The sequence below is a fragment of the Belonocnema kinseyi genome, chromosome 3, assembly GCF_010883055.1.
Source record: "Belonocnema kinseyi isolate 2016_QV_RU_SX_M_011 chromosome 3, B_treatae_v1, whole genome shotgun sequence".
Taxonomy (NCBI): domain Eukaryota; kingdom Metazoa; phylum Arthropoda; class Insecta; order Hymenoptera; family Cynipidae; genus Belonocnema; species Belonocnema kinseyi.
This window is the reverse complement of record NC_046659.1, coordinates 150477268-150494765: the sequence shown is the minus strand read 5'-3', so window position 1 is coordinate 150494765 and position 17498 is coordinate 150477268. Positions and strand designations below refer to the sequence as shown.

Genomic DNA, 17498 nt, shown 5'->3' with positions numbered 1-17498 from the left:
CCCCCCCCCCCCCCCAAATAATATTGGAATAAATTCTTTAAAATAAAATAAATGCAGATACCATATTTAATTAAAAATAAAAGGCTATAAATTCCTAGGATTTCAAGTAGAAATATATTGAATTCTCAACGGAATAGTTGAATTAGGAAAAAGGGCAAGGAAGATTAATTACAAAAAAAAAAGAAGAATTTTCTACGATAAAAGATGAATTTTTAATCCAAAAAATCACAAATTATCATCGAAATAGTGGAGTTTTCAACTAAAATAAATAAATTAAATTAAATAGTTGAATTTTCAACCAAAAAGGATTTTTTCGAGGACAGTTGAATGTTTAACGAAAAAAATCATTTCAATAAAAAGAAAAACAGAATTTTTAATCCTAAAGGACGAATTTTCAATAAAACAGTTGAATTTTGAACAAAAAAGTTACAAAATAGTAAAATTTTCAGATAAATAGTTCAATATTCTTCCAAAACAGTTACATTTTCAACCAAAAAGATCAATTCCTAGCCAAGAATTTTAAACCATGCAGTTGTGTTTTTTTTAAGCAAAAAAGATTAATTTTCTTAAAAACAATTGAATTTCTCTCTCAAAAATATTAATTGAAAAAAAAACAGTTAACTTTTAACCAAATGATTAAATTTTGTTTACAAAATTGTTGAATTTTCTAACCAAAAAGACGAATTTTCTAAAAAAAAAGGTTAATTTACAACCAAATAATAATATTTTTAACTGAATTTTCAATTCAAAAATATTATTTTGGAACAATAATGTTAGCTTTTAACCAAATGATTTAATTTTCTACAAAGTTTTTTTGATTTAAAAAAAATAAAAAGACGATTTTTATACTAAAAAACTTGAATTTCAAAAAAAAAAGTTAATTTACAATGAAATATATTGCTTTTGAGCAAAATAATTGATTTTTGAAAAGAAAAGATTTATTCTTAACGAAGAATTTCAAACTATATAGCTATATTTTTTTAGTATAAAAAGATTAATTTTCTACAAAAAAATCGAATTTTCAACTCAAAAATATTAATTAAAAAAAAAAGAGTTCATTTTTAACCAAATGATGTTTTTTTTACAAATCTGTTGAAATGTCAAACCAAAAAGACGAATTTTCTACAAAAAGTGTCAATATTTAACCAAATGATTTAATTTTCTACAAAGTTTTTTGATTTTTAAACTAAAAAGACGATTTTTATATAAAAAAAAAAGATGAATTTTCAACAAAAACGTTAATTTACAACGAACTATATGGCCTTTGAACAAAATAATTGATTTTTGAACCGAAAAGATCGACACTTAACCAAGAATTTTAAATCATATAGCTGTATTTTCTTTCAGCAAAAAAGATTAATTTTCTACAAAAGAATTAAAGCTGAAAATTTAAAATTAAAACAAAATTAATTCACAATCAAAAAATGATATTTTCAACCAAAGAGGTCAATTCTTAACCCAGAATTTAAAACTAAGCAGATGTCTTTTTTGTCAAAAAAACAATTTATTTTCTAAAAAGAAATTGAATTTTCAATCCATAAATATTATTTTGGAACAAGTGTTAATTTTTAACCAATTGATTTAATTTTCTACAAAGTTTTTTTGATTTTTTTAAATTAAAAAGATGAATTTTATACAAAAAAAAATAGAATTTTCGATAAAAACGTTAATTTACAATAAAAGACATGGCTTTTTTACATAATTTTTGAATTTTCAAACCAAATAGACGAATTTTATACAAAAAAATGTAAAATTTTCAAGCTTAAGATAGGAATTTTCAACAAAAAAGTTAATTTTCAATCATATACTACACTTTTCAACGACTAAAAGACAAGGCATGAACGAAACATCTAATAGTTGATATTCTAGAAAAAAAAGATGAATTTTCAAACAACAGTTGATTTTTCGTTCGAAAAAGATGACTTTTGAACTAAATAGTCGCATTTTTAACAAAGGAATTCAATTTTCAACCAAATGGTAAAAGTTTTGACCAAAAAAGATCAACTCTTAACCCAGAATTTAAAATTAAACAGATTTTTTTTTCAAAAAACAATTAATTTTCTACAAAGTAATTGAATTTTCAATCCATAAATATTCTTTTGGAACAAGTGTTAATTTTCTAACAAATGGTTAAAATTTTCTATAAAGTTTTATTATTATTATTTTTTTAAAATAAAAAGACGAATTTTATTTAAAAAAGTTGAATTTTCAAGAAAAACTTTAGTTTGCAACGAAAAATATGGCTTTTTTTTTACAAAATTTTTGAATTTTCAAACCAAATAGACGAATTTTCAACCTTAAAGTAGGAATTTTCAACAAAAAAAGTTAATTTTCAATCATATACTACAATTTTCAACGAATAAAAGACAAGACATGAACGAAACATCTAATAGTTGATATTCTAACCAAAAAAAGATGAATTTTCAAACACAAAATTTGATTTTTCAGTCGAAAAATATGACATTTGAACTAAATAGTCGCATTTTTAATAAAGGAATTCAATTTTCAACCAAATGGTAAAATTTTTTACCCAAAAAGGGTAAATTCTCAACGAAAAATATAAAATATCGGGCTCTAATAATTCAGTTTGAATTTAAATGAAAAAAAAAAACAACAACAACAAAAGGGAGAAATTTCTTTAAGACAAGGGAGAAAAAAAATAAAAAAAAATAAAAATAGAAAACAGGGGAATATAGAGGGGAAAAGAGTGTAAATTCTGAGCAATAACACTAGAGACTCACCCCGATAGTCGAGATCATTTTGATGACTGAGCCTCTTACTCCGACCCGCATTTCCATTTCCCATATTTTTCCTCTTCTCCTTGCTCTTCTCCTCCTCATCCTCCCTTGGCACATTGACAACTTCTATACTCAACGGACTGTCCCGAGGCCCCTCGACATGAACAACAGGTCCACGCGATCGAATTGAACTCGCATTCGAGCCCGAATCATAAGTCACCTCCCTCAATCCATCCACCTTCGTCGTCCCCTTTTTCGTCGAATTCTTCTTCGAACTCTCCTGCTGCTGCTGCTTCTTGCCCTTGGTCGCTTTACCCCCCCTCTTCCCATCCTTCGAATCACCACCACTCGGTCCAAATATATTGTCCGACTTGGACAACAATTTTCTCTTACCACCACGCACTCTCCGCTTCTTGCCCGCTTTTGGCGTTGCTTTAGCCTCCACCGACGACGAGACATGATCCAAACTCGAGCTCTGACCACCTCCAGTCGTCGACTCGACAATATTTTCGATACTTTCCACCTTCAAACAATCATCGTCCGTCGTCTTCTCTTTCGCGCCCTCCTCCTCCTCCTCCAACTTCGGCTCCTGCTTCTTCGTCTCGTCAGTCTCGACAATTCCCGCGAACATTTTCTCGAGTTCGGACTCGACCTGATTGAAGGGATTCGCATTGCCCGCGACTTTCGAACTCTCCACCTTGGACAGATCAGTCGCGTCGTCGCTCGATTTTCTCCTCACCCTCTGATTGACAATCGGATTTGTCGCCGGACCCTCGCTGCATCTCCGCCTCCTGATCGGCTGATTCTCCTCGCCCTTCTCGTCCACACTCTCCTCCTCCTCATCCCCCTCCTCCACCGCACACTCTTCCATCTTCTCTACCACACTCTCCTCCACCACTCTCTCTGTCCTCTCTCCCACAACACCACTTTCCTCCACTCTTCCCGCAATTCTCTCCTCCACTTTATTCTCCACGATTCTCTGCTCTATTCTATAGTCCACTCGCTCATTCATCTGGAGAGAATGCTGCTGCTGTTGCTGCTGCTGACAATGAGCGACAAGATCCACTTCCATGTCACAGCCTCGCGGCTCCGTGGGCTCGGTCGGCTCGAGTTCCATATCCTCCACCTCCGTCTTGGAATCCTTGCTAAGTCTCAGGGGCTTCTCGAGTTTTCGTTTCCGCCTCTGCTTCGTATTATCATTCGAGTCCTCGTTGCTGAAAGGCGAGATCACATCGTCCTCGCGATTCGGAGATCTTGATTTCCGCCTCTCGGGCGACATACTCTTCACACTACTTGTGTCCTTCTCATCCACGGGCGTCACTATCACCGAACCGACGATACTCTCCACTCCCAACTTTTTATTTCCACCCTCCAACTTCTCCAGGAGCGAATCAACACCCTTTTTGGCTCCCCTCTTGGGCGCGGGCTTCGGCGATCTCACACTCGTCGAATCCTCCACCTTCCTGTCACTCTCCACCGACGGCTCTCGTCGCGGACTCTCCACCAGGTCCTTGTCCTTCGCCGTTAGATTAACAATCACCGGCATAATGCTCCTGGGCATCTGGGCAATCACGCTCAGCGTATCTTTACACTTGACCACCTCGGTCTCCTTCTTCTCGGTCGTTACCCTCTCGATGGTAACATTCGGCGGCAGATTGATCACCTTCTGGACATAACTGTCGATGCCGCCTTCCTTCAGTTTGTCGTGGAGATTCGCCACACCTCGGAGATTACTCTCAAAGTTCTTGACCGAGATTTTGGGCGCGAGGAGCTCCTTGGTAGAGAGCGAGACTGGCTCAATGAGGGAGTTGGGCGTGGGCACGGACGAACTAATTCCACTGTCCGATGAGGTGTCGCCGTTCAGAGGTATCGGCGGCGAAATAATGTTCCCGTTCCGACTGCCCTTGTCGACGTTCCGAGCTGTCAAGCTGATCGGAATATCTTGAGGTATTCGAGAATAGTTTTCGGCGATTTCCGAGGTCGCCGAGAGATCGAGCGAGCTCTGCGCGCCCGGCGAATTGCGGTACTGGTTCTGATTTTGCCGATTGTCAACCAACATCTGCAGACTGAAGAGTGGATTGCCGCCGGTGTTTGAAGGCGTTACGGACTTTGCAGGTACAGTTGGCGTGTGCCAGGTTGGTGGCGCCTGAGTGTGTGCCAATTGTGGAGTGAGTTGTTGGGGTGTTAAATGAGAAGCGCGCGCCATGGATGGATGCGTGTAGAATCCGGCTGGATTCAGTGACGCTCCTGATAGACCCGTTGGATGCATGTTCAGTCCTGAAAACAAATTTTAAACAAGGATTTTGTCAATGACAGGCCTCAGGGATAAAATATAGAGAACAAGGGGTACTTTTTTCGCGCCCAAAGGGTAACAATGCAGGATACATTCCGAAGATTTCGGAAACATTCAATTTAGATTCAAAAGAATTCAAATGAATTGGGAAAAATGTAGAACAATATAAAAAATTCCATTGATTTCCGTAAAACTGTAATGAATTTAGAGGAATTTAAGATCAAAGAGAAGAATTCAATAAAATTCATAAAAATGCAAGGTGAATTAAAAAAGAAGAAATAAAACTTAATTGAATTCAGTAACTTTGAAATAAGCTAAGAAAAATTCAAGGGAATTCTAAGAATATGATGAAATCCCTAAGAATTTAAGGATTTACGTACAATCAATCTCAAAAGTTGCCAAACTTTAAAATGATTGATAAAATCGACAAAAAAAAGATCCATTAATAATTTCTGTAAATCTTGATGGAGGCTTCTAATCATACTTCAGAAAAAAATTCAAGTTTAAATTGTTTATTTACAAGTAGTTATTTTAAGGTTTAGTTTTTCCTTTCTCCTTAGGGAAAAGTTACCATTTTTATTTAATCATAATGGTCAAGGCCTCATTTTATTCTTCAAAGGATTCTCTCCATTTTTATTTGGGCTGATTTTATTTTTTTTTTAAATTGAGAAATCAAAATAGTTCAAGATGAATTCAAAATAATTCAAATGACTTACAAAAATTTTAAGAATCGAAAAAATTTGATTGGTTACAATCAATTTTGAGTGAATTTAGAGAAATTTAAAAGAAATAAAATTCATAAAAAAATCTACCCAAGTTTAAAAAGCAATCAAATGAACTGGAAGCAATTCAAAAGCGTGGAAAAATTAATTGAATTGGGTCGAATTGAGTAAAAATTTAGACGAATTCAAAAGAATTTAGGATAAATTAATAAGAATTCATGGCGAATTGAAAATGAATTGTAAACAAATATTTAAAAATCTTTTCAAATCTTCGAAACCCTACAAAATCACTCATGCCTGGTGAAAAATTCTTTCAAATCCATCAAAATATTAAAATCCCTTAAAATTATTAAACCCCCTGGAAATCGCTTGAAATTGTTTAAGCCTCTTGAAAATGCCTTGGAATCTTTTAAAATACCCCCTAATATTTCAGCCTTTGAAAGCCTTTAAACCACTGAAATAAATTTTTTTAATTTTGGCAATATTTTAAAATTTCCTAATATATTTGGAATCCTTTGAAAGCCCTTGAAACCTTTTAAAGCACTTGAAAAAGCCTGCGAATTTTTTTACAGTATCCTCAAGTATTTCAAATCCTTTTAAATTTTAATAAATTATTGAAATTAATAACAAATTTCTTTGTAATTTAAAAAAAAATAGGTTAAAATATTTCAAATCATCTAATCATTTCAACAATTGATCCGCAGGATCAATTAAATTAAAACTTTTAGAAATAGAAAAAATCCATTGAATTAAGTAGAAAAGAGAAAAATTATAGAAATTCAAGAGAATTCCAAAAAATTCAGGGTTAATTCCAAATATCTTCAAAAATTCTAGATATTTTTGTGTCCTATAATATTTTAAAAGCTTTAAAATCAGTGCAAATTAATGAAATTATATATATTTTTTGATCCTTGGAATCGTTTAAATTTTCCTAAAATAATTCAAATTAAAAGTTCCAGAAAATGCCTTAGAAGTTTTAAAAATACAACATAATTCAAAAATAAGTATCGACCTAAAATGAATAGTGATTAACCCATGAATTAATTTATTGAATGAAAAGTGACAAATGGGCTTTTTTCATTTGAAAACATGACTGTGTGATCGTAAATGAATACCAAAAAAATTAGTTTTTAATCTAAAAAAAAAAAAAAACATTTTACATAATACATAAATTTCCAACCAAAAAGTTAAATTTTTAACCAACAAGATTAGTTTTCTACGAAAAGGACTAATTTTCAACAAATAACATTAGTTTTCAACCAAACAGTCGAATTTGTAAGCCCAAAAATATGAAATTTTAAATAAAAAGTTCATTTTCAACGAAATAGATAAATTTATAGTTAGAAAAAAAATTAATTTTTGTCCCAGAAAGGATAGCTTCAACAAAATAGTTTAATTTATGACTAAATTTATGAATTTTTCAGAAAGTAATTCACCTTTAAACGAACGATTTAAAATGTAAGCCCAAAAATATAAATGTTCAATAAAAAATACAATAGTTTATATAATAATATATAATTTAACCAAAAAAGACAGATTTTGAGCAAAATAGTATAATTCGGAACCAAAACAGTTGCATTTTTAACCAAGAAAGATTGTTCAGTCATGAAAAACAATAAAGTTAATCCAAAACGATGAATTTTTAAGCCAAAAAAGAAAAAAATTTCTATTGAAAAAAAATATTAACCAATTAGTCGTTTTTTCAACAAATGACATAAATTTTCAAGCTAAAAGTTGCATTTTTAAACTAAAAGGATGAATTATTAACCAAAAATATTGAATGCTTAAATTTACGTTGTAAAAAAATTAATTAAAAACAATTTTTGTTACAAAACACTTGAATTTTCTATCAAATGAATGAATTTTCGAGACAAACAGACGAATTTTCTGCAAAAAGGTTGATTCTTTAACCAAGCCATTACATTTTTTCTTAAAAACTAATTTTAATCAAAGTAGTTCAATTGTCAACTAGAAATGAATTTTCCACTAAAATTATGACTAAAAAAAAATGTCTAAAACTCATAAAAATATTCATATTCCAAATTTTGTTCAAATTTTAAAAAAGCTCTATCTTTTTGAATTTTTGTCTAATCGAAAAATTGAGATAGTTTCTAAATATATTTGATATCTAGTGACGAATTCAAGTAAAACTTCCTAATATATCCGAAAAATATTTTTTTTTTCCATTTTTCTGAACATTTTCAAAATTTTCAAAAGTGTAACTTTTCAAATAATAAAAATTCAAAATTTTATTTTGATAATTTGCAAGTCTTCCACCCATCTATAAGAAACTTTGACAAAAATTTCTAAAACTTGAAAAAAATGTGAAATTTTGAAAATGCACTAAATTTTTTATTTTTGTTTGGAAATATCTTATTAATAAACTTCACCTTCTTTTTGAGAGCCTTAAAAAGTGTATCAAAGGCTGACTCGATTGGAGAAATCCTTCAAAAATTATCGTGACTTCAAATTTAAAATTTGTTCAAAATAAAAAATTTTTCAGAACTTCAAAGTACATGAATTAGCAGTCAAATGTTGAAATTTCAACTAAAAAAATTAATTTACAATCAAAAATGAAAGTTGAATTTTCAGTTCAAAAAAATAATTTTTATCATAAAAAACAAATTTTTTTCAAGAAAATAGTTAAATTTTACAATAAAATTCAGAATCTTTGAACATAAAACATTCTAAAAATATACTTAAATTTTCAAACAAGTAGTTGAATTTTCAACGAAAAAAGAGAAATTTTCAACTAAAACTGGAATAGTTTAACAAAAATTAATTTGGTAAAAGTCCTCAAAAAACGAATTTAAAAAAAAAAAACAAAAAAAAAACGAATTTTCTGCCAAAATAATTTAATTGTCAACCCAAAAAGACAAGTTTTCAACAAAACAGTTGCATTTTTAACAACAAAAAAGAACTTTTAAATAAAATTGTTGAAGTGCTGCAAATTCGATTAATTTTTCACCAAATAGTTGAATTTTGGAAAAAGTTTAATTTTCTATCGAAAAAGGCGAATTTTTAGCTAAACAATAAATAAACATTTTTGTAATTAAAAATTTGTTTTAAATCCGAACTTTCTTGAAAATTAGAAAAACTGACATTTTTAATATTGGGGTCTTAGATTTTAAAATAAAATTAACTGAAACTTCAAAAATGTTCTCTTTCTCATTTAAAAAACTTCAAACTTCAACATAAATTATATTCTTTTATTTTTATTTAAATTAACAACAATATGTTTTTATTTTTTCGCCAAAAAAAATCGATCAAGATTTCTAATTTTACCAAAACTTTTTCCAAAACTATACTTATAATTCTTTAACTATTTGATTATATAATTTTTCTAAAAAATTGCAACTTGCAACTTTTGCAAGTCAGAATTATAATTTTTCTCGAAAAATTTCCTTTTCCATGTCAGAATTATAATTATTTCAGGAAATTGCATGTTCCAGATCTAAATTATATTTTTTTTTTCGAAAATTCACTGATCTAATTCAGAATGACACCTTTCTTTAAATCCAGGTGTGCCAGAATTATAATACTTTTCGCAAAATCGTTTGTCCAACTCAAAAGAATTCGATGAAATTTATAAGAATTCCTGGTGAATTTTAACGAATTCAGGATAAATTCATAAGACTTCAAACCTATTCAAGTAAAATTCAAAAGAATTTAACATTTCAGAAAATACCCTAAATTATTTCAAACCCTTTGAAATCCTTTTAAATTACTGAAATCCATTAAACACTCATTGGAATCTTTTAAAATTTCCTAAAATATTTCAAACCCTTTGAAATATTTTGAAATTATTTTCAATTTTTGTCGGAATTTTTAGAAATGCTCTAAAATATTTCAAATTATTCGAACTATTTTGAAATCCTTTAAAACTTTTGAAAGCTCGGGATAATTAATTGCAATTTTAAAAAAAAACCTTTAAATATTTAAAATCCTTTGAAATTACTTCAAGTTATTGAATTATTGGAATTTTTTTAAATAATCTAAAATTTTTCAAATCCCTTCATATCATTAAAATCAATTGAAAATTCCTTGAATCTTTGAAACCCTACGAAATCCCTTAATTCTTATTAATAAATTCTTTGAAAATTTATTAAAATATCTTAAAAGTATTTAAATCCTTTAAAATACTTTAAATCCTCGGAAATCTTATAAAATAACTTGGAATTTTTCAAAATATCTATCCTAAAACCTCAAAGATTCCATAAAGTCGTTCCAATCTTCCAAAATTCTAAGAAGTTATTTAAGCGATAATAAAAATTTGGTACACCCCGTAAAATCATTAAAATTATTCGAAATCCCTTGAAACTTTTGAAATCTCTAGAAAATTCTTCAGATTTTTTTTAATGCTGTAAAATCCTTTGTAATCACGTCAAATTATAAAAATTCTAGTAAAAATTCCAAGGATTTAAAAAAATATATACAAAATTCTTTGCAAGTTTTTCAAAATACCCTAAAATCTTTCGAAATACCTTCAAATTATTGATATCTATTTAAAAAATTGTTAATACTCAAAAATATTTCAAATCCTTTGAAATCCTTTCCATTATTTTAAAGTTCTAAAGAATTCTTTGGAATTTTTAAAAATATCCGAAAATCTTACAAATTATTTTAAATCCCTTTATATTACTTCAATCAATTACAGCCTCTTTGAAATCCTACGAAATCCCTCAATTTTTTGTTAATAATATTTTTGAAAATTTATTAAAATATCTTGAAAGTATTTAAATCCCTTAAAATACTTAACCTAAAATCATATGGGTTGTATTTAAACTCTAGAAAACCTTCAAATTATTAAAATCTATTAAAAAATCCTCTAAGCCTTTTAAAATGCCCTAGAATATTTCAAAATCTTTCAAATATTTTGAAGACTCTTTAACATTTTTTGGAATTAAAAAAAAAAATACCGTGAAATCTGTAAAATACTTTGGAATATTTTCCAATTATTGAAACCTTTTAAAAATTTCTTGGAATCTTTTAAAATGTGCTCAAATATTGAAAGTCCTTTGAAATTTTTTAGAGTTTTTTTTAGAGCTCCAGAAAATGCCTTGGATTTTTTTAAATTCTTGAAATTTCCTTAGTAGTTTTAAAAATACCCTAAACTCTTTTAAACCCTTTGGAATGCCTTCAAATAATTAAAATTTGCTTAAAAATCCTATGAATCTTTTAAAATGCCCTAGAATATTTCCAAAATTTAAAAATATTTTCAAATCACTTGCAAATTCTTTGGAATTTTTAAAAATACATTAAAATCTTTCAAAGCCTTTGAACTTTTTTCAAATGATTGAAACCTATTAAAAAATCCTTGGAATCTTTTAAACTGTCCTAAAATATTTAAATTTCTTTGAAATTTCTTAAGATTTTTAAAGCTCCATAAAATGCCTTGAGTTTTTTAAATACCCTAAAATCTTTGAAACTTTGCAAATTTACCAAAATAACTCATAATTTAATAACTACCTAAAGCCATAATAACATTTTTTTAACCCCGTAAAATCATTAAAATCCTTTGAACCTTTTTTAAATTCTTGAAATTTCCTTGGCAGTTTTAAAAATACTCTAAAATATTTCAAATCCTTTGAAACGTTTCAAACGATTGAAACATATTAAAAAATCCTTGAAATTTTTTAAACTAACCTAAAATATTTAAATTCCAATAAAACTTCTTAATAGTTTTTTTAAAGCTCCAGAAAATTCCTTGGATTTTTTAAAATACTATAAAAACTTTGAAAATCTCCCGAAAATATAGGAAATTACTCAAACCCCAATAAAATTTTTGCAAACCCCCTAAAATCATTAAATTCTTTGGAAATCCATTAAAACTTTTTAACTTTCTTGAAATTTTCTCGAACGTTTTAAAAATACCCTAAAATATTTTAAACACTTTGGAATACCTTCAAATTATTGAAATATATTTTTAAATCCTGGAAATATTTTAAAATACTCTAAAATATTTTGAAAAAATCCCTTGAATCTTTTGAACTCTCTTAAAAATTCTTTGGAATTTTTCAAAATACTTCGAAATATTCAAAATCCTTTGAAATAATTGAGATTGATTTAAAATTTATTGGAATCTTTAAACGCTAGTTTCAAGGTCATTTCCAGGGTTTCCAAATCAAGAAATCAAGTTTTTCCAGGTTTCCCTTTTTTACATTAAATAAATAATCGAATAATTGTTTGTATACGTTTAAAAGATCAAACTTTTCTTTTTTTTTTGTGGTCAACAATTTCCAAAGGAAAGCAGAACCATAAATAAAGGAATTCTTAATTTTTAGCGAACATAAGTCGTCTTTGTGAAATCTTTGGGAATATTCTTCAATCTTTGTAAAGCCTTTGAAATCCTTGAACTTTTTGAAATCTTTGTGAATTCGTTGAATTGTTTTGAAGTGTTTAAAATCTTTGTGAAATTTTGAAATTTCTGTAAAATCTTTGAAATCCTTGAATTCTTTGTGAATTTTTTTTGAAATCTTTCTTTAGTCTTTGTTTTTGAAAACTTTTGTGTGTTTGAAATAACTGAAATATTCTCAAATTGCTTGAAACTAATTGAAATGGTTTAAAATCGGAAATGTTCTGAAATCTCTGATATCTTCTGATTTTCTTTAAATTCTTGAAATCTCTTGAAAACCTTAGAAATTCTTTTCTATACTTGTGGAAAAAATTCCTATATCTTTTGCATTTATTTAAAATCACTGGAATATTTGAAACTTTTGTGAAATATTTGGAAATTTAAACAAAAAATGTGAACATTTTTAAAATCTCGGACACTTTTGGACCCTTCTGAAATCTTTTGAAATTCTTGAAATCTTTTGAAAATCCCTTTGGATTCTTCGAATTATTTGTCAAATCTTTTGAAATATTCCAAAATTTTGAAACTATATAAAATCTTTGAAATGTTTTGAAATCTTTGAAATCAAGTGTTCTGCACCCTTTTTAAAATCTTTGCAATTCGTGTAACCTTTTGAAATCTCTGTGAACTTTTGATGAAGTCTTTGAAATATTTGTAAAATCTTTTCTATTCATTTGAAATCATAAAAAATTTGAAATCTTTATAAATTTTTTGAAATCTTCTAAAAAAATTAGAAATAATTGCAAATAAATCTGTGAAATGTCCAGAAATCTTATGAAAGTTTTACAATCTTTGTAAAATCTTTGAAATTTTTGTGATATCTTTCGAAATTTTTCGAAATCTTCTTTTGTAATCATTTGAAATCATTAAAATATTTAAAAAATTCGAAATTTTTGGAAATTTTGGTTAAATCTTTGTGAAATCTCCTAAAAACATTTAAAATCGTTCAAAATCTTTAAAATATTTCAAATTTGGTATCTTTTGTATTCAATTGAAAACATTAAAATATTTGAAATCTTTGAAATATTTTTGAAATCTTTGTAAAATATTATGACATATTCTAAAAAAACTTGAAATCACTGCAAATAATCTGTGAAATGTTCTGAAATCTTAGAAATTTGATTTACTATACGTTTTTTTAAATCTATAAAATTCTTGAAACCTTCTGAAAGTTTTTATATCTTTGTAAAATGTTCGAAATCTTTGTAAAATCTTTGAAATTTTCGTGAAATCTTTAAATTGTTTTGACATTTGAGAAATCTGGTGCACTTTATCCTTTTTGAAATCTTTAAATTTTAAATCTTTATAAAATTTTTATGTAATCTTTGAATTATTTTTGAAATCTTTTGTATTCATTTAAAATCATTAAAATATTTGAAAACTGCGAAATTTTTGAAAATTTTGGTTAAATCTTTGATATCATTGTGAATCTGGTGTAATGTATGCTTGTGGAAATCTTGATGTAATATTTTTTAAACCTTTAAAAATCCTTAAAAAATATGAAATCTTTCTCAAATATTATGACATCTTCTAAAAAAATTTGAAATCATCAATCAAATTTGAAAATTGTGAAACGCTCTAAATCTTAGAAATTTGATTTACTATAAGTTTTCTAAAATTTTTTAAATTCTTGAAATCTTTGTAAAATCTCTGAAATTTTCTTGAAATCTCCTAAAAACATTTAAAATCGTTTAAAATCTTTAAAATATTTGAAATTTGGTATCTTTTGTATTCATTTGAAAACATTAAAATATTTGAAATCGTTGAAATATTCGTGAAATCTTTTGTGTTCATTTAAAATCATTAAAATATTTGAAAACTGCAAAATCTTTGGAAATTTTGGTTAAATCTTTGTGAAATATTTGTGGAATGTTCGAAATCTTTATAAAATCTTCTAAATACATTAGAATTCGTTTAAAATCTTTAAAATATTTTGAAATATTTGAAATTTGGTGTACTGTACGCTTTTTGAAATCTTTTGTATTCATTTGAAAACATTACAGTATTTGAAATCTTTGAAATATTAGTGAAATTTTTCTGAAATCTTTCACATTCACCTGAAATCATTGAAAATTGGAAATCTTTGTAAAAGATTATAACATCTTCTAAAAAAAATTGAAATAATTGCAAATAAATCTGTGAAATGTTCTGAAATCTAAGAAATCTGATTTACGATAAGTTTTTTAAAATCTTTAAAATTCTTGAAATCTTATGAAAGTTTTAAGATCCTTGAAATTTTTGTGAAATTTTTCTAAATCTTTAAAAAGCTTTGAAATCTTTCAAATCTGGTGTACGGATTTACTTAAATTCTTAGGCAAAGCAAATTATTATAGAAAATTGATTATTAAATTTGAAGTAATTGATTAATGAATTATTTATAATAATATAAATAAATTAAATATGTGTGAAATTTGGCAGTAAAATTATTATTATTTAAAAAACAATTTTTTAATGGTTAAATTTTGGCTTTAAACTCTTTTTGAAATCTTTAAATTTGAAATCCTTTAAAAATTTTTATGAAATATTTGAAATATTTGTGAAATCTTTTGTATTCATTTAAAATCATTAAAATATTTGAAAACTGCGAAATCTTTGGAAATTTTGGTTAAATCTTTGAAATCTTTGTGAAATGTTCGAAATCGTTTAAAATCTTTAAAATATTTTGAAATATTTGAACTTTGGTGTACTGTACGCTTTTTGAAATCTTTCGCATTCATTTAAAAACATTTAAATATTTGTTATATTTCTGAAATCTTTTATATTCACTTGAAATCATTAAAAAATTTTAATCTTTGTAAAATATTATGACATCTTCTGAAAGCTTTAATACCTTTGTAAAATCTTTGAAATTTTCGTGAACTCTTTGGAAATCTTTTAAAAAATTCGAAATCTTAAAGTGCTTTTATATTATTTGGAATCTTTGAAATCTTTTATATTCACTTGAAATCGTTAAAAATTTGAAATCTTTGTAAAATATTGATCTGTGAAATGTTCGGAAATTTTAGAAATCTGATTTACTCTACTTTTTTTAAAATCTTATGAAAGTTTTAATATCTTTGTAAAATCTTTGAAATTATCGTGAACTCTTTCGAAATCTTCTAAAAAAATTGAAATCTTCAAAACATTTTGAAATATTTGAAATGTGGTGTACTGTACGATTTTTGAAATCTTTTATATTCATTTGAAAACATTAACAATTTGAAATCTTTGTAAAATATTATGACATCTTCTAAAAAAATTCAAATCATTGCAAATAAATCTGTGAAAGGTTGTGAATCTTCGAAATTTGATTTATTATACTGCAGTCACTATAATTATAAAATAAATTAAATAATAATTTAAATATTTAAATTAATAAATACTTGATTAAATTTAAATTTACAAGATTCTTCAGCTCCACTAATAGATTGATTAATTAAATTTCATGATTATATTTTAATAATTAATTCAATAACAACATTCTTTATTATATAAATAATAATAAATGTTGTTATTAAATTAATTATTGAATTATAATAAAATAAAATGTATATAATTTGTATATAAAATCTTTAAAATTCTTGAAATCTTTCAAGTGTTTTGATATTTTTGAAATCTGGTGTACTTTATCCTTTTTGAAATCTTTGAATTTGAAATCTTTATCAAATTTGTATGAAGTCCTTAAAATATTTATGAAATCTTTTGTATTCATTCAAAATCATTAAAATGTTTTTGAAATATTTTTAAATTTTCTAAAACCTTTTGAAATGTTTCAGTCTTTGAAATGTTTTTAAATATATTTCAAATCCTTGAATCCTTTTCAAGTCTTTGAAATCCGTCAACTCCTTTTGAAAATGTTCAAAATCCTTTTAAATATTAGAAAAGCTTTGAAATATTTTGTATCCTTTTAAAATCTGATGTGTACTCAAAAACCGAGTGTTTAACCCCTCAGAAATTGTTTTAAATGCAAAACAAAAATTCAAATCTAAGGTTCTCGTGAGAAATTCAAGGAGATCTCAAGGTTTTCAATGTTTAAAGAAAAATTCAAGGAAATTTCCAGGTTTTCCCAGACATGCATCCACCCTTTTTTCACTCTTATTTTCATAATTGAACAAACTGCCAGTAAAAAAAAATATCAAAACACATTAAATATTAGTTTTAGTCCAATCGAATGAAAAATCCCGGTCTCTGAATCAAATTCTCGGTTTTTTTCCCCCGGTGAATAAATTCCCGGTCAGGTTAAGACCCTGCATTTACCCAATTCATGCAGATAAAAAAAAAATCTTAAAAATCTGGCAAATAATACCTTGTCCTTGTGTCATAGTCAGATGATTCCAGACAGTCTGAGGCGGAGGAGTGCCAACCGGTGGCCGACTGTGTCCAGGATATTGACCCGACATTGTGAAATAATCCTGGTGAATCCGAGTTTCGCCGTTCTCAATAAATAAATTTTGGACTCACTCTCCGAATCTAGAATTTATTTCCTAGACTCACGCCTACCATTAAACTTTCAATTCCCCCTTTTTACAATCCTTCCCGCTAAATTCAAGTTCCAGCTTCGCCAATTAGTTGTTGTGAAAAATCTCTCGTTCTATTCGTATGAATATCGATTTTCCTCGTCGAGTTTCGATAAATCGTAGGTGGCGTAAAAATATTAGTGCAGGGATACAATGGAATTAGATTGATTCCAGTGGGAGGTATTGCAATCTTATATTTATCTCAAGAAAGAGGGACGTAGAATTGGTTGGTCCGAAATCACAGACTTGTACTAGACACTTTAAATGCCTATGAAGCTGACAATAATCACTTGGTAGATCTGGACAGGTCGCTATCAGAAGTTCTTGGCCATCGTTCCACGGAAAGTTTGATGAAAGCGCCCGATAAGGCGCATTTCCCAGTATCGAAAACCCTGCGGAAAAATTAATTATTACCAATTTCGTCCGTCAGGGTGTCTACTCAAAGTCTGGAAAAAAATTACCTGATAATTCCAGGTCTTTTCCAAATATCGAAAGTTTTTTTTAGGTATAATTTTTATTGTAGGGAGCCATTCAAGTATTTCGATATTTTTTTTTAAATCAACTCAGAATAGGTCTACAATTTCACTAGTTTATTATAAATAATGTTTTGTTTTTAATTCTTGTAAATATTTAATGTGTAAAATAGTACTATTCGTCAATGAAATTATAAAATCGAACACTAAATCTAAAAATTGTTCCATTCGAAGCAAGAAAAACTGAACTACACATGAAAGCACTCAAAGTGAAACTATTGAATTTTAAACTTTGAAAATTGCAGTTTAAACGCTGTTTCATTCAACAATTTTGTATTCAAATGCTTAATCAGGGTGGCCGTTTTAATCAACGACATAAATTCCAGGTCATTTCCTGGTTCGCAAACTTTTTTCACGGTCA

At 27.6% G+C, this 17498-nt stretch overlaps 1 protein-coding gene across 2 annotated transcripts in view; it reads right to left on the bottom strand.

Annotated features, from left to right (window-relative positions):
• LOC117168821 (uncharacterized protein CG5098) overlaps positions 1 to 17498 on the bottom strand; it is a 46938-nt gene that overhangs the window by 16890 nt on the left and 12550 nt on the right. For both annotated transcript variants that reach the window (XM_033354663.1, XM_033354664.1), the window contains exons 3-4: positions 16394 to 16996; positions 2742 to 5015 (exon numbers count right to left, since the gene is read on the bottom strand). In XM_033354663.1, the coding sequence (XP_033210554.1) occupies positions 2742 to 5015; positions 16394 to 16487 (2368 nt within the window). In that variant the 5' untranslated portion in view covers positions 16488 to 16996. The remainder of the gene's footprint in view (positions 1 to 2741; positions 5016 to 16393; positions 16997 to 17498) is intronic.